Genomic DNA, 25,040 nt, shown 5'->3' with positions numbered 1-25,040 from the left:
AGCCCTGCGCCGGTGCTCGGCGATCCCCGAGCTGTGCGTACGTAGACCAGGCGGAGGTTTTGATTGGCTAGCGGTGTTTTGGCGCGCTGTGGGCCGGCTGGTTGGTTGTCCGCTGAGAGCACAGCCCCGGGTGTCCCGTTCCCTTCCCCGGGCTGCGTGCTCGGTGCACGCGGGGGTCCGTGTTCGGCTTCTGAGGGTCCGCAGGCCCGGGAGCTGACGTTCGGCCTGGCGGCCCCATGGACGAGGTTCCCGGGAAGTTCCTGAGCTGTGCGGAGAAGGAACAGGTGCCGCGGGCATGGGGAGGGCCGGCGCGGGACCCGAACCCCGGGTCCCCGGAGGGCTCCAGGCCCGGCCTTGTGTCCTCGGCGGTCCGAAGGCTGCAGTGTCCTGGGACGAGCCATCCTCGGAGGACCGAGGGGCGCCAGAGATGCATGCCTGCCCGTGTGGAGGCGTCTAACAAATTAGCCACACAGTTGCAATGCAGAAATACAAAATGTAGCGCCCCCTCCTCCCCCGCTGTGGATAAAGATTACGGTCCTGACCCTCTTTCCCGGCACCCCTCAAATCTTGGTCTTTGTTTTGTGCTGGCACAAGGGCTTCAGTTGTATTTGCTCCAGCCTAGCACACTACCATTTGAGGCACAACTCCAGTTCTGGCTTTTTGGTGGTTAACTGGAGATTAGAGGCTCACAGACTTTCTGCCCAATCTAGTATTGACCCTTTATTCTCAAATCTCAGCCTTAGGAATAGCTAGGAATAGGCTTATCTGTTTTCTCCTTTCTTCTTCCGTTCTTTTTCTTTTTTCTTTCTTTTGTTTTTGGTCATTCCTGGGATTGAACTCAGGGCCTAGGGGCACTGTCTAGGGACAGTCTTTTGTTCAAGGCTAGCACTCTACCACTTGAGCCACAGTGCCACTTCCAGCTTTTTCTGTGTATATGGTACTGAGGAATCAAACCTAGGGCTTCAGGCATGCTAGGCAAGCACTCTACCACTAAGCCACCTTCCCAGCCCCTGTTTTCTTGTTTCTTCTCTGTATCCTTCTCTGTATGGAATTTATGGCAAACTTTCAATATCTTTAGCATCTGAGACAATAAAGACTCACCAGCCGGCATCAGTTACCTTCCCAAGTGTTAGGAGATGTCTGCACCATTATCAGGCAAGATGTTCATTGGCTGAGCTAGGGTGAGTGATGTGGAGAAGTAGACAACACAGTGGGTATGGTAAATGCTGGGATCAAGGGAACACATAGCAGGGAGGGAGTATGTAATCTGGACTTGCAGAAGAATCTTAAAGTCCACCCCAGGAACATAAAAATCTGAGGCCAGGTGCTGGTGGCTTATGCTGGTAATCATGATAAGAGACTAAGATCTCAGGATCAAAGTTCAAAACCAGGCAGAGAGGAAAGTTCAGGGGATTCTTACTTCTAGTTAACTGCCTGGGACAGGCCCTGAGTTCAAACTAGCACCCACTCACAAAAATCTTAAGGTGAGGCTTGGAAAGTATAAGAATGTGCAAGGTAGAAAATGCTCTAGGTTCAGGAACAGTTTCCACCAAGGTCCTTAGAAGAAAGCTTGGTTCTTTGTGGGTACTGAGAGTGAGTTTGGGTAAGTCAGTCAGTACCCCTCCCTGCTACCCTGAGTCTTGTTTTTGTTCCTGGCAGAGCACACTCAGGACTGATAGCTATTTCCTGTCTCTGACTCCAGCTTTTCACTGTTAAACATTCTTGCTGTTTTTCTTCTAGCTGGAGGAAAAACTTGCACTTTTGAAAAAGGAATACAGGAGGACCCTGGCCCGTCTCCAGGTAGGTGAATCATCTTTTCAAAGGTGTTGTGCAAACTATATAAAAACATTTCTGGGGGCCTGGAGTTTGGCCTGGTTTTAGAGTGCTTGCCTAGCATGCCTGAAGACCCCAGTTTGATTCTTTGATCCCATATACATAGAAAAAAGCCAGACATGGTGTTTTGGCTGGAGTGGTAGAGCCCAAGGATAGTGCTCAGGCCGTGAGATCAAGCCCGGATCGAGCCCTCCCTCACCCCCCCCCCCCAAAAAAAAAAAACTCTGGCCAGGCACAAATGGCTCGCTCATTCCTGGTTTGGTTTTTTTGTTTGTTTTTGCCAGTCCTGGGGCTTGAACTCAGGGCCTGAGCGTTGTCCTTGTCCTGTCTCAAGGTTAGAGCTCTATCACTTGAGCCACAGCACCATTTCCTTCTTTTTTCTATGTGTATGGTACTGAAGAAATGAACCCAAGTCTTCATGCATGCCAAGCAAGCACTCTACCTCAAACGAGGCCAAACTCCCACCTCCCTGCCTCTCTTTTTTTTCTCCTGGCTCTGGGGATTGAAGTCAGGGCCTGGGCACTATCCCCGAGCTTCTTTGTGCTCAAAGCTAGTGTTCTATCACTTGAGCCGCAACACCAACTTCTCACTTTTTCTGAGTAGTTTATTAGCATCTCACAGACTTTTTCTGCCTGAGCTGGCTTTAAACTGTGATCCCCAGCTTCCTGAGTAACTAGAATTAAAAGCATGAGTGACCAGCACCTCCTAACTACTCAAGAGGCCAGATCTGAGAAACATGGTTTGAAGCCAGCCTGGGCAGAAAAGTTCTTGAGACTCTTAGTTCCAGTTAACTACCAAAAAGCCACAAGTAGAGCTGTGGCTTAAGTAATAGAGTGCCATCCTTGAATAAAAAAAGGTAAGAGATAATGCTTAGCTTGAGCATTAGCCTGAGCTAAAACCTCAGTACTGGAACAAAAATATAAAAAGATATGGCTGGGTGCCGGTGACTCACGCCTGTAATCCTAGCTACTCAGGAGACTGAGATCAGAGGATCAAGATTCAGAGCCAGCCTGGACACTTAAACCCATGATACTCTTTATTTCTAATTAACCACTAGAAAACTGGAAGTGGCAGTGTAGCTCAAGTGGTAGAATGCTTGCCTTGAGCTAAAGAGGCCAGAGGTCAAGCTCCCTGACCAAAAAAAAAAAGATTTCTAGAGGACAATATAGCTTCAAAAATAGTTCATGAGGTTTAGGCTATATATAGCTCATTGGTAGAGCATTCGTTTAATATTATATGTACAAGGCCCAGTACCAAAGAAAGAAAGGGAAAGAGGTAGGGAACAGAGAAGGAAAAAGGGAGGAAAAATGTATTTCTTGTATTGCCTTGCTTTTCTCTAGCGTGCCCACAGAGCTGAAAGGATTAAGAATTCTGTTAAGAAAAAAGCAAGACAAGATGACTTGCTGGAACAGCAAATCACATCACAGCTATCACATTCAGGTAAACCTAGCCTGCTGACCCTGGTTGACTTTAGTGTTTAATTTCCGGGTACCTGTAGCTCTTGTTCTTTTAGTCAGTAAATAAAGAGCAGTAGACTTTGTAATTGATGTGAACTTTATGCCTTATAAAATTCAAGTATGCATAAGACCACTTTTTGAACAATGAATAATGCTGTGTGAACATCCATATACAAGTTTCTCTGGGTATTTGTTTTCTTCCTTTTTTTGCCAGTCCTGGGGCTTGAACTCAAGGACTGAACACTATCCTTGGTCTTCTTCAAGGCTAGTGCTCTACCACTAGAGCCACAGCACCACTTCTAGCTTTTTTCTATGTATGTGGTACTGAGGAATCAAACCCGAATACATGCTAGGCAAGCACACCACTAGGCCAAACTCCTGGCCCACATTTTTATTTTTTAAGAAATTTGCTGGGCGGGGCTGGGATGTAGCTCAATGGCAAAGCACTTACCTAGCAAGTGCAATGTCCTGGGTTCCATCCCCAGTGCCAAAAAAGAAAAGACCAAAAAAAATAAATTTGCTGGGCACAGTGGCTCACACCTTGTAATCCTAGCTACTCAGGAGGATGAGATCTGAAGATCTCGTTCAAAGCCATCCCTGGATGGCTAAAAAGTCCGTGAGACTCTTATCTCCAATTAATCACCAGAAAACAGGAAGTGGCACTGTGGCTCAAGGGGAAGGATAGTAGTCTTGAGTTGAAGAGCTAAGGGACAGCGCCTAGGCCCAAAGTTCAAGCCCCATGACCACACCCCCCTGCCCAATTTTTTTTTCTATGGGCTGGGAGCATAGCCTAGTGATAAAGTGCTCACCTAGCATGCATGAAGCCCTGGGTTTAATTCTTGGGAACCACATACACAGAAAAAGCCAGAAGTGGTGCTGTGGCCCAAGTGGCTGAGCATTAGCCTTGAGCAAAATGTGTCCAAGGACAATGCCCAGCCCCTGAGTTCAAGCCCCAGGACTGGCACCAAAAAGAAAAAAAAAAAAAAAATTCTAAACTGGTACTTGAGGTTGGACCTTGGGCCTTACATTCCTGTGTGACTTGGAACTGTGATCCTTATATCTCAGCCTCCTGAGCAGCTAGGATTACAGGTAATGAGGCATCAGCACTGGTTTTATTTTTATTTTTTGCCAGTCCTGGGCTTGAGCTCAGGGCCTGAGCACTGTCCTTGGACTTTCTCAAGGCTAGAGCTCTACCACTTGAGCCTCAGCACCATTTCCGGCTTTTTTATATGTATGTGGTACCGAGGAATCGAACCCAGGTCTTCATGCATGCTAAGCAAGCACTCTATCACTAGGCCAAACTCCCAGCCCTGGTTTTATTTTTTATTCTTTAAATTTTTTTTTCTTTTGGTTGTGGGACTTGAACTCTGGGCAGCCTCAACTCATATTTTCTAGTGATTAATTGGAGATAAGAGTCTTATAGTCTTGTGTGCCCCTGCTGACTTCGAACTGAGATCCTCAGATCTCAGCCTTCTGAGTCGCTAGGATTACAGGTATGAGCCACCGTGCCCAGCTCCAACCCCTATTTTTTATTCTTAAATAAATGTTTAGTAGTTTGTTTATTATTGTGATGGTAGAGGACAGAGCCTCAGCATGTTAGGCAGTTTTTTGTCTTGCATCTATACTCCCAGCCTTATAAGTAAACTAGGGGTGTGTGTGTGTGTGTGTGTGTGTGTGTGTGTGTGTGTGTGTACATACGTATATGTACTAGAGACTGAGAGATACATGTTTGTTTTTCTCTTCAGAGCCTAAAAGTGAAGGATGTCCTTGTGACAGATTACAAATCAATACCCAGCTTAACAAAGAAACTGGAGAAAAGACATCATTGACCATTGTTGAGCCAAAGTCATTTAACCCTAAAGGTGGCTCAGAAGGATTACATATACTAAATGCAGATGACAATCAAGAACGTTTCCCCAATAAAGTCAGTGGCCCTGATGATAAGGAAAAGCAGAATGAGCTGCCAGGGAATAGAGAAAAGCAGCCCAGAAGAATGCTTGTTTCTCAGGAGACAGAGTGTTCCTTTGACACCAACTCACTCATTGTCTCTGGACAAAGAACTAGGAGTCAGGAAGCAATCAATAGCAAAAATCCTAATTCACCAGCAACTGTAATAACTTCTCTCACAAGTCCTCAGCCTGAAATTCTGGGCTTTCCAGTACCAGCTACAGAAGCTGCTAGAGCAATCACAGTAATTCCACCAAGTACTGAGTCGAGAAGAGGAAATCAAATCTCCAAGGAGACCACAGTTCCATTCCACCCTGCATCAGAAATTACTGCTCCAGCATTTCAAACCATCAGTCCTTCTCCACCCCTAGACCTGCAAGCACAAGGCAGAAAAATGTCCACCCTTACAGATGACCCCATAGCCAGTAACCCTTTTGGTGCCAATGACCAGCTGCCTACAAGTCTTAACTTAGAGGCAAATAATTCATGTTGTACAAATAAACTCACTTACAGTGACTTAGCAGCCAATACAACTCAAGACTTAGAAAAACAAAGTTATCACACTGGAAAGTCTTTAAAATGCACTCAGGAAAGTGGAAATGAGACTGTGCAGGAGAAGGAGACTCTAAGCCAGCTTAAGAGTCTTACCCTGGAACCAGGCTCTCCTATTTCTACAGAAAGTCAAACACATTCTTGCACAATGGTTGAAGGCCTTCTGTTTCCTGCAGAGTACTATGTTAGAACAACACGGCACATGTCAGACAGCCAGAGGAAAACAGCCCTGGAAGCTGTGATTCAAAGTCACTTGAGTGTCAGAAAGAAAGGGTTTAAAAATAAAGAAAAAGGAGTGACTAGAAATGTAAAGCTTTCTAATGAAGAAGCTGACCAAAGTGGAATCAGCTTGTCAGACACGAGCTTAGGACTGCCAAGTTCAAGTCCGTCTCAGGAACTTCTGTCACAAAGTGAAGGCCACTCTCCCCCCCCACCCACTGAAAACAGCCACTGTCCTAGGAAATCTGTCACCAAATCATCTGCTAGAAGACAAAGAGGAAAAAGGAAGTCAGTCTGCACCTTGGCTCTAGATCCGTGTGAACTGCTTTTGCCATCTTCTAGCGTGTTCGGTGTTAAGTGGTTCAAATATCAAAGTGAAAACACAGCAGTTCATGGTAAGAAGAGAGGTAAGGGAAGTCTGGTTGGGTAGTAAGGAAGGCAGATAATTTCTCAGTGCCTGCCAGTACCTGTACATACTACACAAATAGGAACTTCTATGAGTGCAGTAGCATGCTATGTTAAAGTAGAATCTTTTGGTTTATGGAGGTGAGGGGTTTTTTTTGTTGTTTTGTTTTTTTGTTAGTCATTGAGTTTGAACTCTGGGTCTGGGTACTGTCCTTGAGCTCTTCAGCTCAAGGCTAGCATTCTACTACTTTGAACCATAGTGCCACTTCCAGTTCTCTGGTAGTTAATTGGAGATAAGAGTCTCATGACCTTTTGTGCCCAAATGGAGATCCTCATATCTCAGCTTCCTGTGTAGCTAGGGTTATAGGTGTGAGCCCCCTGCTCCCGGCTTAGGGTTGTTTTTGTATGTGCTAATATTGGGGCTTTTCCTCAAGGCTAGCATTCTACCACTTCAGCCATGCTAGTTAATTGAAGATAAGATTCTCAAGAATTTTTCTCTTGAGGAGTTGGGGTTATAGCTATGAGCCATTGCATGTTATGTATGTTATGCTCACTTTTGGGTGAGATAAGACACTAAGAAATTAAAATTAATTTGATTAGCCTCGTTCAAATTACAGAGTCACCATTGAAACCTGGCAATTTCACTAAGGTTGTTGAAAACCCACCACTGCAAAGAAAAATATATTGGTTGCTTGACAAAATTAGTATCTTACAGGTACAGAACGGTCTTTATCTTCAGGTAGAATCCTATAATGTAAAAAAAGTATTTTGAAGTAAAACGAAATATGTTTGGAGTACACTGAAAAACTTGCTTGGAAGTAATCAGATAATAAAAAGGCATAAGGGGCCTGGAGTTTGGCCTAGTTGTAGAGTGCTTGCCTAGCATGCAAGAAGACCCAGGTTCCATTCCTCGGTACCACATACCTAGAAAAAAGCCCGAAATGGTGCTGTGGCTCAAGTGGTAGAGCTCTAGCCTTGAGAAAGCCCCAGAACAGTGCTCAAGCCCTGAGTTCAAGGGCCAGGACTGGTAGCATTTTTAGATCAAAGATCTAATATTCCTTGAGATATGGGGCATAAGTTTTTTGCAGCAGCAAGCAAGAAAATGCTGTGAATTTAAACTAATTGTTCATTTTTGTGGGAGCTAATCTGATGACTGAGCACAGAAACTGCACCATTGCTTGTAGCTACATACAAGGGATCAACAGAGGTCCTGTGAGGGCCATATGGTAAATACTGCACTCTTGTCATTTGTTTCAACTACTCGGCTAAGCAGCCAAAGTAACCACACACTTTTTGTAAATACACACTTGTGTTCCAATTTTTTATTTTATTTTATTTTTTTTTTTTGCCAGTCATGAGCTTGAGCTCAGGGCCTGAGCACTGTCCTTGGATTTTCTCAAGGCTAGAGCTCTGCCACTTGAGCCACAGCACCACTTCTGGCTTTTTTTCTATGTATGTGGTACTGAAGAATCAAACCTGGGTCTTCGTACATGCTAGGCAAGCACTCTACCACTAGGCCAGACTCCCAGCCCTCCAATAGAATTTTTGTCCAGGCATAGGCAGCAGCCTGCTTTGTACAGTGAATGTAGACTCAGGTTGGGAGTTTGGCCTAGTGGTAGAGTGCTTGCTTAGCACGCACAAAGACCTGGGGTTTGATTCCTTGGTACCACATACGTAGATAAACTGGAAGTGGTGCTGTGGATCAAGTGGTAGAGCTCTAAGGCTTTGAGGAAAGCCCAGGGACAGTGCTCAGTCCCTGAGATCAAGCCCCAGGGCTGGCCAAAAAAAAAAATTTGAACTCAAGAGTCTTGCCTCTGGTGCTTTACCACTTGAGCCACTCCCCCAAGTGAAGCCAGCCATAGTGTATTTATAATTCTAACATTACCTCTAACTCCAGCATTACCAAAGCAGAGTTAGGATGAAAAGTTTGTGGCTTGTACCAGAAAACAAACAGAACAAAAAAAAAGATGCTAATTGTAGGCTTGAAGGTCTGGGGTATTGTCACTGGCACTCTACCACTTGAACAACACCTCTACTTCCAGCTTTTTGCTTGTTATCTGGAGATCAAAGTCTTGACTTTGTCTTCCTGGGCTTTTTGACTCTTGAGTACCTAGGATTGTAAATGTGAATCAGCAGCACTCAGCCTTAGCTTTTTTTTTTTTCCTTTCTAGTACTTTTCTTGAGGCTTGAACTCAGGGCCTGGGTTCTGTTCCTGAGCTTTTTTTTTTTTTTTTTTTTTTCTCAAGACTAGTCCATTTGTGAATTAATAGATTGTTGGCCCAGTTCCCTTGTGAGTGACAATGAAAGAGGAGGGAAAATGACAATGAATTGATTGACCCAGTTTTATGTAGTAAGTCATGGGCTTGAGTAGAGCCTGTACCAGTTTTCCTATTCCCAGTTTAATACTCAAAGTGCCACATTTCAGGGCCTGCATAAAACCAGTCGCTAGCTAACCACTCTCTCTAGGTTTCAGAGTTATGCATGAGAGCAATGAGAAAATTCTCTACTGTATTTAATCTTGGAAGCTAACTCTTTGGTGTGTTCCTATTGTTTTAGCTTACTTTTCTGTCTTGGAGAAGGAAAGTCATTGTCCAAAAAAAAAAGTTTGTTGAGCTTTGGGTGATGATACTTTCAGTGTCCCATTTCATAGGAACGAGGTGCTAAGTTTGCTTTTCTTCCCTATCACAGATTTTCAGTTACCCGATGAGGACTTTGGGCCTCTGAAGCTTGAAAAACTGAAGCTTTCTGAGAAACCCATTCAGCCTCTTGAATCAAAAACACATGGAAAGAAGCTTCTTCAAGAGGAACTAAGTCCTTGGTGCATAGCTGCCACAGTGAAGGACTTGAATGAGGAACCTACTGTTGTCCCAGGAAAAGCACATCCTCAAATGCCAAACCCAAAGAGCCAGACTCCCCCCAAGGGCCTTTCTTCATCCATGTTACTCTTCACTCCTTTAAATACTACTGCTGCTGCTGCTGGTGATGAGAGTACCAGGCCTGCCACAGACCCGTGTTCCCCGACTTTCCCTACCCTAGGCACCACTCCAGCTTTCAATTCTCAGGCATCTCATGAAGGAATGTCTGTCCAGCTTGATGAATCAGCTTGTTCCTTGCCCCACCTTTCTCAGTTGGAAGACACAGTCAGTCTACCTAGGGCTTCTAAACAATTGGACAATACAGCCGACCCCCTTAAACTGGATACCAGCCTGCATGAGCCAGGTAGGCGAGGACCGTCTGCCTGTCACCATGACTCTGGCCCCCAAGCAACACCTGCTCCCACTGAGTCATTCACTTTCAGAGAAAATCAGCTGTGTGGAAACGCATGCCTGGCGTTGCATGAGCATTCCACTGACCAGGTACAATTGCTTCCTTGTGAATTTTCTCTGAAAGAATGAAATGTCTTAGCAAATGTGGGCAAATGCCTTTCTTGCCAGTGGCATCTGTGTGTAAGAGAACATTAAGGTCCTGGGGGAAATTCAGGGTGATAAAGAGGATTGTTAAATCTGTCAGTGGTACAGCTACACGTACAGGCAAGGTCCTGCAACCTGCAGTACGCGCAGTGAGGGATGCAGGCAGATACACAGGTAAAATGTGCACTGATGGCGTGGCTTTGTTTCTACAGACCGAAACCACACATCTTCCTGTTGATGATGGCTTAAACCCAGGAAGCCTACAATTGCTTTCAAAGTTAAAGGTCAGGAAATTGTTGTTACTATGCATAATGAATTGATAATTGAAAAGTATTCTGGTCAATTTCTGGTTCTCTTATTATTAAGTATACTGATATTTGAATTATTTAATTTAGGGCTTTTTTTTTTTTTTTTTTTTGCCAGTCCTGGGGGCTTGAACTCAGGGACTGAGTACTGTCCCTGGGCTTTTCTTAAGGCTAGAGCGCTACCACTTCTGGCTTTTTCTATTTTGAGAAATGGAACCCAGGTCTTCATGTATGCTAGGCAAGCACTCTACCGCTGGCTCCAAATTTAATTTTTTTTTTCTTCTTTTAATGGATAGGTTGTGGGGATTGAACTCAGGGCCTGGGGCAGTGTCCCTGATCAAGCTCTTTTGCTCAAGGTTAACTGCTTTGAGCCACAGCACCACTTCTGGCTTTTTGGGAGTTAATTGGAGATAAGTGTCTTATGGACTTTCCTAACTAAGATGGCTTTGAACCATGCTCCTTAGTATGCCTCCTGAATAGCTAGGATTATAGGCATGAGTCACCAGCCACAATATTTATCCACATTTGGATTTTTAGTTCTACAGCTTATATGTCTAGACTGTTGCCAAGAACAACTTAAGCTCAATAACTTAAGTAAATATAACTTAGTATCTAAATTTAAATCAGGCATTTGGATAGGAAAACAGAGTTGAGAGTCATACATACCTCTCTTGCTCAAATAATCTAGTGCTTCCAGTATAAGGAAATGGGCTGGTGGTTCCTGCCTGTAATCCTAGCTAAACAAAGGCTCAGGGATAGCCCCCAGGCCCTGAATTTAAGCCCCAAGACTGAGAGGGAGGAAAGGAAAGGAAGGAAAGGGGCTAGTTGTATTATCACATTCTTGTAATCTCAGCACTCAGGATGCAGAAAAGGAGGATTGCATAGATATAGTCTCAACTATGTCAAAAGAATGAATGGGGGGCAGAAGTTTGGCTAGTGGTAGAGTGCTTGCCTAGCATGCATGAAGACCTGGGTTCAGTTCCTCAGTACCACATGTATAGAAAAAGCCAGAAGTGATACTGTGGCCAAGTGGTAAATCTCTACCCTTTGGGGGCTTTTTTTTCTCAAGGCTAGTGGTCTGCCAATGAGCCACAGCACCATTTCCAGCTTTTTTTCTATGTATGTGGTACTGAGGAATCAAACCTGGGTCTTTGTATATGGCTAGACAAGCGCTCTACCGAAGCTAAACTCCCAGTCCCAGTTTTAGATTTTTTTCTTTTTACTTGGTGGGTCATGGGGCTGGAACTCTAGGCCTGGGTGTTGTCCCTGAGCTTTTCAGCTCCAGGCTACCGTTCTACCCCTGAGATACAGCCCCACTTCCAGTTTTCTATTGATGAAATGGAGATAAGAGTCACATTCTTTTACTGCTCAGGCTGGGTTTGAACTGTGATTCCCCAGATCTCAACCTCCTGAGTAGCTAGGATTACAGGTGTGAGCCACTGCACGTGGCTTCAGTTTTAGATTTTGGTGTAGTAAAATGTTCATCTGGAGCTCCACTTTTGGCTTTTTTTTGTGGGGGGTGGGGGGTGGTTTGTAGTCATGGCTCAGTTGGTAGAACAAAAGTGGATGCAAGTACAGAGTTTGAGTCCTAGTCTTGGACCAAAAAGAAAAAAAGAAGAAAAATGTCTCATGAATTTTCCTGCCCCAGCTGGTTTATAACTGTAACCCTAATGTCAGCTTCCTGAATAGCTAGGATTATAAACAGGAGTCACCAACACCCAGCAGGAGATGTATTCATGTATGTATGTATGTATGTATGTATATATGTATGTATGTATGTATGTATGTATTTATTTATTTATTTATTGCCAGTCCTGGGCTTGAGCTCAGGGCCTGAGCACTGTCCTTGGACTTCCTCAAGGCTAGAGCTCTACCACTTGAGCCACAACACCACTTCTGGCTTTTTTTCTATCTATGTGGTACCGAGGAATCGAATCCGGGTCTTCATGCATGCTAGGCAAGCACTGTACCACTAGGCCAAACTCCTGGTTCCTCGTTCCCTTTCTTAAGCATTTCATTTCATCCTTATACTGTATCACTTGGCATACTTGTTCTTTTTGTGTGTTTGCTGGTCCTGAGACTTGAATAGAGGACCTGGGCTTTGTCTCTTAGCTTTTTTTCCCTCAAGGCTGGTGCTTTCCCTCCTAAGCTAAAGCTCCATTTCGAGTGATTGCTTGTTTTTGTCATAACACAGATCTCAGGGGTCCCTTTAACAGTTGTTGTTGCCATTCTGGGTCAGAACCCCTGCAGTTCCTGTTCCGTGGATGTGAGCGCCCTGTGGTGGGAACAAGCTGGCTTGAGGGAGCCATGCATCGTAACTGCTTGTGAATACACAGTTTCTCTTTGGAAGCCACTGCGTACGTGGCAATGGGAGAAAATGTACACCTGGCACTTCACAGAGGTAAGTTCGAACCTTAGAGCTAGCTGAAAGGCATCTTGGGCAGTCACTCCTGTGATCACGTAGATTGACAGTTTAGCAGAATTGCACGTGACAGGCCCAAGACAAAGGGGGTTTATTGCTCACTATGTATTAATGAAAAAATTCAAAGAATTGTGATATCTATATCTATGTGCCATCATCTTGATCCCACCATCATGTAGGGCACTTTGTCTTAACATGTGTTTTGTTAAGAGATGGACCGAGGCTTGTTGGGTGCAAGAGCGTGGAATTTTGTGTCTATTCTGACTTCTAAACATGTTTACACTTCTTCTTTCTCCTTCTTCTCTATTTGTCATCCAAGTAGCTGGGTAAGCATATATTTTAAGTATAATGTTTTTTATACTCACTGACTAGAATTTACTAAACAGTTTCTCTGTCATTAGAGATATAAATAGTATTAGATAAATGCTAGCTATCTGGGCTTGGTGGCACATCTGGAAGTCAGAAACGGGATCACTTGACCTCCAGAATTCAAGGCCTTGGCTTAAAAGAATTTTGATCTGGGTATTGATGGTTCACTCTGTCATCTTAGTTGTTCAGGAGACAGATATGAGGATTGTAGTTTGAAGCTAGCAGAAGCTGGAAGGTCAGTGAGATGCTTACCTCCAATTAGCCATCCCAAAAGCTGGAAGAGGAGGTGTGACTTAAGTGGTAGAGTGCCAGCCTTCGTAATTAAAAATAAATAAATAAATAAATAAATAAGCCAAGTGAGCCAGGCACTGGTAGCTCATGCCTATAATCTCAACTACTCAGTAGGCTGAGATCAGGAGGAATGTGGTTTGGAGCCAGCTAGGAAAGTCTATGAGACTTTACAATTATTTATTTATTTTTTGTTGGTGTGGTACTGAAGTTGAGCCCAGGGCTTCATGCAAGCTAGGCAAGCACTCTACTTCCTTATCTCCACTAAACTACAAAAAAACAAACAAACCAAACCACTGTGGCTCAAGTGGTAGAAGCACCTTGAGTTTAAGCTCCAGTAGCAGCACACACAAAATAGCGAAGGAAGAGAAGAAAAGGGACAGAGGGAATGCAGTTAAGTTTGAGGCAAGTGCTAACTAAGCACGGTACACAAGGTGGCTCCAGAACTTTCTCATATCTACTTCAGTGTTGGAAACCATCCAGGTACAGTAAGGATACAAAACAATGTAGAAAATGTTTGATTTAAACTGAAACAACAAAATATAATTTTAACTGTTTTTATCTAGATTCCAGTGTTACAAATAGTTCCACTGCCCGATGTTTGTAATCTGGTATGTGTGGCGTTGGGAACTTTGGAAATCAGAGAAATCAGGTATGGAATTCCGAAGGAACAACTGCTATTTGGTTTTGGGTGTGATTTGTGTGTGTTGTGTTATGTTTTCTTTTCTTTGTCTATGTCAGCTTGTTATGAGTCCAGATTCTTTTAAGAATCTGAATTTAAGTGTAAAGGAAGTTTTCTGTGTGTGTGTGTGTGTGTGTGTGTGTGTGTGTGTGTGTTTGCATGTTTGCCAGTCCTGGGGCTTGAACTAAGGGCCTGAGCACTGTCCTTGGGCTTTTTCTACAAGGCTAGCGCTCTATCACTTGAGCCACAGCACCACTTCTGGCTTGTTTTTTTTTTTTTTGCCAGTCTTGGGCTTAAGCTCAGGGCCTGAGCACTGTCCTTGGATGTTTCTCAAGGCTAGAGCTCTACCACTTGAGCCTCAGCACCACTTCTGGCTTTTTCTAAGTATGTGGTACCAAGGAATCGAACCCCGGTCTTCGTGCGTGCTAGGCAAGCATTCTACCAGTAGGCCAAACTCCCAGTCCTTTCTTTCTCTTTCTTTCTTTCTTTCTTTCTTTCTTTCTTTCTTTCTTTCTTTCTTTCTTTCTTTCTTTTTGGCATCATGTCATGTCTGATTGATGTTTCTGTTTTAGACTTTGCACTCAGTCTTTTAATAGCGCTTCCCCTTTTGGCTTAGGGCATTGCTTTGGTCCTGTGGTGATAAAAGTGAAAGGCACATGCTCCTACATTCTGGTAATATAAAGGCTGTGCTTGGCCTGACAAAGAGGCGGCTGGTCAGCAGCAGTGGAGCCCCCTGTGGTCAGCAAGTGGAAGTGATGGTGCTGGCAGAGGACGGCCGGTAAGGAAAGCATTGGTTGATCTCTACTACTAGGAAGAGAGGCTTGTATTCATAAGTTTTGGAAACAGTAGATTCCTAGGATCTCACTTCCTGTGCTAGAGGCGAGCCGGAAGTCCCTCCACCCTGGGTCACAATCTAGAAGTGGGTCTGAGAGGTGGAAGCCAGCAGAGGCAGAGAGGAAGTCTACAGAATGAGAGGCTTTTCTTCCTTCAGCCTTTTTTGAAATCTTTGTGTCCTGGGACACTGGTGGCTCACGGCATAATAAGCTAGTTTACTAGGCTGAGATCTGAGAATCATGAGTCAAACCCAGCGAGGACAGGAAAGTCCTATGACACTCAGTATCTCCAGTTAACTACCAAAGAAAGCCAGAAGAGGAAGTTGTGGCTTAAATGATAGAGCACTAGCCTTGACCAAAATAAAAACAGGACCCAGATTTAGTGCCCAAGTTTTTAAGACTGAGGATTGAAACGTGGGACTCACGCATGCTAAGTATGTGCTCTTCCACTGAACCTGTTCCCAGGCTTTGTGTGTGTGTGTGTGTGTGTGTGTGTGTGTGTGTGTGTGTGTGTGTGTGTGTGTGTGTGCGCGCGTGCGCGTGCGCGCGCACGCATATGGATATGCACTCACACACCATTACTGGGGCTTGAACTCAGGGGCCTTTCACTTTCCCTTGGCATTTTCTCTCAAGGCTGATATTCTGCCACTTGAGCCACAGCTCTGCTTCTAGATTTTGGGTAATTGGGAGATAAGAGACTCACTGACTTTCTTGCCTTGGCTGCCTTCTAACTGCTATCCTCAGAATTTAGCCTTTTGAGTAGCTTGGGTTATGTGAGCCACTGGAACCTGGACACTTAATTATTATTAATTTTCTGTCTTTCCTCATAACAGAGCAGGGACCTTGGCCGTCTTTAAAGATAAGTAACATGCTGTAGTTAGGAGAATGTTAGTGAAGCTAAATCTTTGCAGTTTGAAGATAGACTGGACATAGAAGAAATTGGCAAGGTTGATAGCCAGATTTTAGCACAGGTGACTTGGGAAATGGTTGTGTAGTTGTTGAGAGAATGCCAAAGAAATGAGATTTTGTGTGTGCATATGTGTTGTGTGGTGGTCCTGGGGTTTGAGCTTAGCCTGGGCACTGACCTGGAGTTTTTTTGCTCAAGACTAGGGCTCTCTCATTTGAGGCATATCTCACTCCTGGCTGATGTTTGTTTGTTTGTTTTTTAGGGCTTGATTGGTGATTAGAGTCTCAAGACAAGCTAACTTTGAACAGTGAATCTCAGATCTCAACCCCTGAGTAGCTGGGATTTACAGATATGAGCCACCTGCTCCTGACCTCAAGAAATGAGATGTCAAGTGAAAGTTGATGAGTTTAATATTGGATACAATGCATCTGAGATGCCTATAGCATATCCAAGTACATATGTAATGTTTATCGTAGAGAGTCTAGACTATATAGTCTCTGCTTTAAATGCAGTATTCTTCCAGTATTAGGTCAGTTTTTATGTACAGTTTCTGATGGATACTAGAGCTCTTTAGATATTGCTTTGGTGCAGGGTGTTGATTTCTAATACCATCTTCAATGCAGAAGCAAGGAGAAGCGGTTTTTGATGCCCCCTGAAGAAACGGTGCTAACTTTTGCTGAGGTGCAGGGGATGCAGGAGGCTCTGCTTGGCACCACGGCCATGAGCAACGTCGTCATCTGGTAAGCTTCCTTTGGGTCTCAGTTCTATGCATATAGACTTCCCTCTCTAACTTTGTTTGCTTGCTTGCTTCTTTATTTATTTATTACCAGTCCTGGGGTTTGAACCCAGAGCCTAGGCACTGTCCCTAAGCTTCTTTTTGCCCAAGGCTAGCACAGCACAAATTCCATCTCTGTCTATTTATGTAGTACTGAAGAATCAATCTTAGGGCTTCATGTATGCTAGGCAAGAGCTCTGTGCTGTACCACCTGAGCTACAGCACCACTTGCGTCTTTTTTTTTTTCTGTATAAGTGGTACCGAGGAATCGAACCCAGAGCTTTGAGTATGCTAAGCAATCGCTAGGCCACACTCCTGGATTCTGGGTTTAGTTTTTGTTGGTACTAAAGTTTGAACTCCAAACTTCCTGTTTTCTCTACCACTTGAGTCATATCCCCAGCCCTTTTTGCCTAGTTTTCAGATAAGGTTTTACATATTTTTTTGCCCAGAGACAGCCTTAGATCTTAGTCTTCCCATTTAAGTTTCCCACATAGCTAGAATTTAAGATTGAGCCACCATGCCTTGCCTGTTTTTTGAGATTGGGAGGTTGGGCAGGGTAGGGTCTCATTAACTTTTGCCCAAGTTGATCTCAATCCACGATCCTCTTGCCCTCTCTCTCCCTAGTAACTGGAATTACAGTAATGACTCACTGCACCTAGATTTTCTTATACATAGTTTCTATGCAAAGAAGTTTTATATTTGTTATGTGGCCTCTCATACTCATTATTGCATGTATTAAATACAAAGTGAGGCACGTGGACTATATTGCAGGAGTTTAGAAGAGGGGGCGTCACCAAGCTGGCATAAACGGAGGAGGAAGCTAAATTGGCTTTCTGCATCTTGGATGTGTGGGACCCTAAGCTGTGGGATGTGGCGGGGGTGGGGAGAAGCATGGGTGGTGGGGAACTGGCCAGTAACAGCAGGGCATTGGAAGGGAGAGCCTGAGCAGGTGTGGATCAGGGAGACACATGGCAGCCATGGGTGACTAATGGTAGTTGCCTTGCTGGCCAGGCTTGGGTGGGCATCACACAACATGAGATAGATGGTGTGTCAGTGAGGATCCTATAGTGGGGTGCCGGGACTAGTGCCACAGGTCCTTGACACAGTGAGGAGAACTCCCCAAACTCTTCCCTCCTTCCTCATGTCCCCTCTGCCTTTCCCCAGTTTCTGCCCCATCTCATTCTTCTCTTCCGTCTTCATTATCTTGGCTTACCTCTACTGTAGACACAGACGCTGCTACAGCTGTATTCCTTCACCCAGCCAAGTCTGCTTTCTTGGCCATTTTCTTCCCTAGAAAATGTAGACGTGCAAGAAGATTCACAGAAGTGTAGTTACACTGCTGTACCAGGAGGCTGAGATCTAAGGATTGTGGGAAGCTATTCCAGGCAAGAAAGTCTAAGAGATTCAACCAGTAAATTACAAGTACAGCTGTGGCTCAAGTGGTATAGTACTAGCCTTGAACAAAATAGCTCAGGGACTGTGCCCAAGCCCTGAGCTAAATTCAAACCTCAGGACCAGAAAAACAGCAACAAAAATGGAGACCATGGAAAATTTCCTGTGAACTTGGGTGACATTTGTCCCCAGTGGCTTTGCAACTTCAATTTAAGGCCTTGTGCAGTTGGTAAAGTTAGCCTACGATTCTACTTTTAGCAAAATTTGATCAATCAAAGGTATGTGTGCCTTAGTATTTTCTTGATCGCTTCTTAAATGAATATTGTAAGCAAGGCAGTTGGCTGGAAAGATGATGTCAGCTAATTTATTTTTTGGTGCCTTAGGAATTTAAGGACCGGTCAACTCCTGAAAAAGATGCACATGGCTGATTCTTACCAAACCTCGGTGTGTCACAGAGCCTATTCTGAAATGGTGAGTCAGCCTTACCATGTATCTCCCTGTGCCCTCTTGTCAGCTTCCCTCTATAAGACCTGACCTGTTGTCTGCTTTCTCAAGAGTAGGATGAACTGTGTTTGCCTTTTCTTGAAGTTTCTGAATGAAGACAAGTATTGGCGTCCCAATTGCTTATTAGATTTTCTGGCTGTTCTATGGGAAGAAACACCATCATTTGGCCATTGTGTTAGGTTTTAGTTTCATCGTCTGACACACAGCTGCCCAAGTATGGCGTGGAATGTCAGCATGAGTGTCTGTGGAAAAGCCATGTGCAATGTCAGGCATCAGTGGCTCAGGCCTAGAATCTTAGCTACTCAGGAGACTAAGATCTGAGGATTATGGTTCCAAGCCAGCTCAGGCAGGAAAGTCTGTGAGACTCTTTTCTCTAATTAACTGGCAAAAAGTCATTAATGAAGCTATTGCTCAGGTAGTAGAGTACTAGCATTGAGCAAAAACAAACAAAAAACCCCAAACAGACAGGGCCCAGACCCTGAATCAATACAAAAAAGAAAAACCAGGGCTGGGAGTTTGGCCTAGTGGTAGAGTGCTTGCGTATGAAGATCCGGGTTTGATTCCTCAGTACCACATACATAGAAAAGGCCAGAAGTGGCATTGTGGCTCAAATGGTAGAGTGCTAGCCTTGAGTAAAAGAAGCTGAGCCAGGAGCCGGGAGTTTGGCCTAGTGGTACAGTGCTTGCCTAGCATGCACGAAGACCTGGGTTCGATTCCTTGGTACCACATACATAGAAAAAAAGCTGGAAATAGTGCTGTGGCTCAAGGGGTAGAGCTCTAGCCTTGAGTAAAGACCAAAGACAGTGCTGAGGCCCTGAGTTCAAGCCCTAGGACTGGCAAAAAAAAAAAAAAAGTGAGTAGTGTTACTCATTCTAAAGTGGTGGTATGGTGTAATTTTCCCTTTCTCACCAAGAGAATGGTAATGTCTGGGGATCCCAAACAGTAGGCTCTCAGCTAAGCGTGGGTGGCTCATACCTGTAATCCCAGCTGCTCAGTGAGCTGGGAATCTGAGGTTCATAGTTACAAGTAAGCCAGGGCAGGAAAGACCATAAGACAGTGTCTTTCTCTCTCTCTCTCTCTCTCTCTCTCTCTCTCTCTCTCTCTCTCTCTCTCTCTCTCTCTCTCTCTCTCTCTCTCTCTCTCTGTCTCTGTCTCTCTCTCTCTCTCTCTCTCTCTCTCTCTCTCTCTCTCTCTCTCTCTCTCTCTCTCTCTCTCTCTCTCCCTCTCCCTCCTTTTAGCCAGTCCTGGGGCTTGAACTGAGGGCCTGAGCACTGTCCTTGAGCTTTCTCAAGGCTAGAGCTCTATCACTTGAGCCACAGCACCATTTACGCCTTTTTCTGTTTATGTGGTACCGAGAACTCAAACCCAGGTCCTAATGAATGCTAGGCAAGCGCTCTACCTCTAGGCCAAACTCGCAGCCTCCAAACTCGCAGCCTCCAGACTCTCTAATGAACCATAGAAAATCTGGAAGTAGAGCTATGACTCAAGTGAAAAGGCTAAATTGACAGTGCTCAGACCCTGAGGTCAAGCCCCCCTGTACAACACACACACACACACACACACACACACACACACACACACATTCTTAGGACCTGTCTTTAAGTTGGGAGAGACTGTTAATGCATCTTCTCTTTGTCACTCGACAATTAGCAGCACCTTAGTGTTTGCCCGCTCTTTGGACTTGCCTGAGAATCTAGCCCACTTATAGGGTATTCTTAGGAAAACATGTTCTCAGCTACTTTACACCTGGGTATTTCTTTATTAGAGACTCTACACTGTGCCAAGACTTTCTCTACAGGTGGAGGAAATGCTGGCTTATCTAGACTCATCCTCCACACAAGAATACCCCTCTGGAACCCATGCTTAAAGCCACAAGTTGTCTACATCCTGACTGCAGAGTGATAGAACCACTGATGCATTATACCCTAGATACTCACGAGCTTACTGATCAATCCTATTACTTTTTGATCTTGTCTTTGCCGAATATTCTCTTGATGGTCTGATTATTTCTCTCCTACACTAGGGGCTCCTGTTTGTTGTTGTGAGTCACCCTTGTGCCAAAGAGAGTGAAGGGTTGGGAAGCCCAGTGTTTCAGCTGGTGGCGATCAACCCCAAGACAGCCCTGAGTGTCGGGGTGCTGCTCTATTGCCTGCCCCAAGGGCAGGCCGGAAGGCAAGTGGGTACAGCTTTGATTCAGGGGGTGTGGCCTTTTAGAAGGCACTAGAGAAATATAAAACTTTTTTTTTTTTTTTTTTGTGGTTCATGAGGCTTGAACTCTGGGCCTGGCCGATGTCCAGGAGTTCTTCAGCTCAAGGTTTCCACCCTACCCCTTGAGCCACAGTGCCACTTCCACTTTTCTAGTGGTTTATTGGAGATAAAAGTCTCACGGTCTTTAGTGCCCAGGATGGCTTTGAACTTCGATCGTAGCTAAGATTACAGGCATGAGCCCGGCTGTATAAAACTATTTTTATGTCACTTGGATAACTGGGAATTGCCCTATTATAGCAGTGTTTGGGCCAGAAGTGTGACCTAGTGGTAGAGTGTTTGCCTAGTATGCATGAAGCCCTGGGTACCACCTACATAGAAAAAAGCCAGAAGTGGTGCTGGGCTCAAGGGTAGAGTGGTAGCCTGGAGAAAACTCAGAGACAGTGTTGCCCAGACCTTGAGTTCTAGCCCCAGGATTGGTTTTAAAAAAAAGAAAGTAGATTGTTTAAAGCCTGGCACTGATGGCTCACGCCTGTAGTCGTAGTTACTAAGGAGGCTGAGATCCAGCCCAGGCAGGAAGAAGGTTCACGAGACTGTCTCCAGTTAACCAACAGAAAAGCTGACAAGAGCTGTGGTTCAACTAGCTCTCCACAAAAGCCCAGGAACAGTGCTGAGGCCCTGAGTTCTAGGCACCGCCCCCCCCCCCCCAAAAAAAAAAGAATGTTCCATAAGGTTGAATGAATCTCAGATTCCCTATCTTCTGACCCCCACCAGTGTGGGTTTAGACAAAGGTTTGGGATTTCCCTCCCCTCCCTCAAGAAACTAATCTTTACTCAACAGAATTCTGAACAACTGGAATCTCAGGCCACCTCAGTGCCAATCACAGCACTGTAACAAATGGACAGATCCCTGAGCCCTCAGGGAAAAGAGGGGAGAGAGGGACAGGAAGTGGGGATGACTGTAGATCAAGCCCAGTCTGGATCCCTAGCACTGGCCAGGGAAGGTTAAAAAGCTGAAACTTTGTTGTACAAAAAAGACAATCACAAATAAAAAGCTAATAGTTTTGGATTAAGAAAAAAAAAAAAAGAAAAGAATTGGTGCTGTGGCTCGAGTGGTAGAATGCTAGACTTGAGAATTGAAGAGCTCAGGAACAGCACCCCAGGCCCAGATTTCAAACCCCACAACTGCGAAAAACAAATAAATGGGCAACAAATCTTAAAGGAGTTACAGGGCCCAATTTTCCCAACAACTGAAATAAGAAGGCCCACTTCCCTAGCGGAAGGTAGGAGGGCCCTTGTACTGTGACCATATCCCCTAGGGTATCTGCTCCAGTTTTGGTGGCATCTCTGGGCACTGTTATGGGTGTACAGATGGGGATATTTGCTTTTCCCCTGCTGGAAGCCCGAGCTCTCATTCTTACCTGGAAGGACATGTAACCACCATTGAAGAGCTTCCTCCCAGAACGCTAGAAGTGGGCTCCCAGGAACAAAGAGCAGACTGCCCTTAAAGATGCTTCTGGGGGCCGGGAGTTTGGCCTAGCGGTTAAAGTGCTTGCCTAGCATGCATGAAGACCCGGGTTCGATTCCTCTGGTACCACATACATAGAAAAAAGCCGGAAGTGGTGCTGAGGCTCCAGTGGTAGAGCTCTAGCCTTGAGAAAGTGCTCAGGCTCTGAGCTCAAGCCCAGGACTGGCAAAAAAAAAAAAAAAAAAAGATGCTTCTGGAGGGGCTGGGAATGTGGGTTAGTGGTGGAGGGCTTGCCTAGCTTGCATGAAGCCCTGAGTTTGATTCCACAGTACCATATGCACAGAAAAAGCCAGAAGTAGCACTGCAGCTCAAGTGGTAGAATGCTAGCCTTAAAGAAGCTCAGGGATAGTGCTCAGGCCCTGACTTCAAACCTCTGGACTTCCAGAGATGCCAGGGACAGGCAGCAGGGACAGAGGGCTGCCCCTAGCCTCTTCAAGGGGAGGGAAAAGCTCCCAGCTCACTGCTTTCCAGAATCAGCACAAGCCAGGGGGACAGGGCAATCTCAGGTCACCCCCTGGCAGCTGCTGAGGTGGTCCCTACTTGGCTTGCCAGAGAGGACAGAGATGAGGGCACATTGCCTGAGGCTACTGCCAAACTGGCAGGAAGCATACGGTGTGAGTCTGCAGCATGCATATGCCCCCAACGTGGCTCTCCTGCTCCAGCCCTCCACTGAGCCCTCACTGACTTTCTTGCCTGAGCTGGCTTTGAACCGTGATCCTCAGATCTCAGCCTCCTGAGTAGCTCAGATTACAGGCATGTTGGCTCAGTTCTTAAACAAAAACCAACTTGTTTGTTGTGTGATGTGAACCGTCTTTTCTGTTTGCTGCCAGGTTTCTGGAAGGGGATGTGCGGGACCACCGTGCAGCCGCAGTGTTGACTTCTGGGACAATTGCCGTCTGGGATTTAGTGCTGGGGCGCTGTGCCGCCCTCCTGCCACCCACCCAAGGTCAAAATTGGTCTTTTGTGAAATGGTCAGCTACAGATTCTCATTTGCTCGCTGGACAGAAAGATGGCAATATATTCATATATCGCTACTCATGAGCTAAAGGGAAAACACTTTTTGGGGTGTATTTAGTCTCCTAGCACTTTTGGGGGACATTGGAAGAACTATAGAGTAAAGGGACGATGTGGGGTGTTTGTGTGGGTGGTGGTGGCACTGCTGGTTCATGCCCACTTTGAAGTAAAGGGTCTAGGGTGCTTTGGTGAGAGCTACATTTGCACATTTACTTTTAAAGATGTACAGAAAACTTCAAATGTCAATAAATATTTATTTTCATACATTCTGCTTGGCTTTTTTTTTTTTTTACATTGTATTGAGATCACTTTCCAAACCAGAACCCAATAAGTCTGTCCCCAGTGTATTTAGTCAGCCATGCTTGCTGGAAGACTTAGTTTACTTAGAGTGCTATATACCTCTTGTGCTATCTGTATTACTTTATTATTATGTATTAGTTGTGGTATTTTTGTATTATTGTATTATATTTTCTTTATTTCCAGTCCTGGGGCTTGAACTCAGGGGCTGGACACTATCCATGAGCTTCTTTTGTTCAGGGGTAGCACTCTACCACTGGAGCTACGGCACCACTTGTAGCTTTTTCTGTGAATGTGGTACTGAGGAATTGAACCCAGGGCTTCATGCATGCTAGGTGAGCATTCTACCACTGGGCTACATGCCTGGCTCCCTCCACTTGTTTTTGAGACATGGTCTCTCACTGATTGTGGTGGGTTTTTTTTTTTTTTTTTTTTTTTGCTGACCACGAATCAATGTCTTCCTGTGTGTACCTCCCATGGAACCACGATTACAAACAAGCTTTGCTTACTTGTTTTGTGATATTGGGTTTAAACTTGGAACTTACTGGAGCCACACCTCCAGCTCAAGTTATTTGAAGATGGAGTTGGAGTTATTTGAAGATGTGATTCAGATGATTAAAATGAACTTGCCTTGGGCTGGGAGTTTGTCTTAGTGGTAGAGTGCTTGCCTAGCATGCACGAATACCTGGGTTCCATTCCTTGATAGCGCATACATAGAAAAACCGGAAGTGGTGCTATGGCTCAAGTGGTAGAGCTCTAGCCTTGAGAAAGCCCAGGGACAGTGCTCAAGCCCCAGGACTGGCGAAAAAAAGCTCAGTACAAGTGCTGTCACAACAAAGGGGATGTGGTTGAAGTGCCAGAGCACCAGTCTTAACAAGCAGGAGGCTCTGAGTTCAAATCCCAAGTATCACCGAACAGAGCCTCAATACCCTTAGACTCCCTAGGAAGTCTAAGAAATGTGTGAAAACTTGTATAAATTACTCCCATTTATCTGTTTTGTTTTGTTTTTCTGCCAGTCCTGGGGCTTGAACTCAGGGCCTGGACATTGTCCTTGGGTTTCTCAAGGCTTGCACTCTACCATTTGAGCCACAGCGCCACTTCTGGCTTTTTCTGTGTATGTGTTACCAAGGAATCAGACCCAGGTCTTCATGCATGCTAGGCAAGCACTCTATCACTAGGCTATCCTCCCAGTTCAAATTTGTTTTATGTATATATTTCACCTTTTTAAAAATAAGAGTCTCATCATGTTCTCAGGCTTCTGCTTCTTGATTGCTGGGATTACAGATCCTGTGCCACCGTGCTCAGATAATCATATATTAAAACTTTAAAACTAGGGTTTATTTATGTATGTGTGTATTTATTTATTGGGTCATGGAGCTTGAACTCTGGGCCTGGGCACTGTCCTTGAGCTGCTACCGCCTCACCCTTGAGCCTCAGCCCCACTTCATGTTTCCTTGGAGTTGTTTGGAGATAAGAGTCTCTTGTACTTTAGTGCCCTGGCAGGCTTTGCACCAGAATCCTCAGAACTCAGCCTCCTGAGTAGCTAGGATTACAGGAGTGAGCCACCGTGCTTGGCCTCCAGGGTTTAGTTTTTAATTAACAAATTGATCTTTGTGCTAGTCCTGGGGCTTAATAACCTCAAGGCCTGGAAGGTGTCCTTGAGGTCTTGTGTTCAAATATACCTACCACTTGAGCTA

At 45.0% G+C, this 25,040-nt stretch overlaps 1 protein-coding gene across 1 annotated transcript; it reads left to right on the top strand.

Moving 5' to 3' along the window:
* The first annotated feature begins 138 nt into the window (after positions 1-138).
* Positions 139-23,267, top strand: Palb2 (partner and localizer of BRCA2). The gene is made up of 13 exons (XM_090357844.1): positions 139-284; positions 1,741-1,800; positions 3,174-3,273; positions 5,036-6,403; positions 9,102-9,769; positions 10,036-10,107; positions 12,368-12,529; positions 13,774-13,859; positions 14,506-14,667; positions 16,253-16,369; positions 18,180-18,267; positions 20,324-20,472; positions 22,863-23,267. The coding sequence occupies exons 1-13, from the start codon at positions 237-239 to the stop codon at positions 23,071-23,073; spliced, it is 3,291 nt and encodes a 1,096-aa protein (XP_090213970.1). The 5' UTR covers positions 139-236; the 3' UTR covers positions 23,074-23,267.
* The last annotated feature ends 1,773 nt before the right edge of the window (positions 23,268-25,040 follow it).

Source organism: Megascapheus bottae, chromosome 25, assembly GCF_031878675.1.
Source record: "Megascapheus bottae isolate mThoBot1 chromosome 25, mThoBot2.hap1, whole genome shotgun sequence".
Lineage (NCBI taxonomy): Eukaryota > Metazoa > Chordata > Mammalia > Rodentia > Geomyidae > Megascapheus > Megascapheus bottae.
This window is presented reverse-complemented; position numbering and strand designations above follow the sequence as displayed.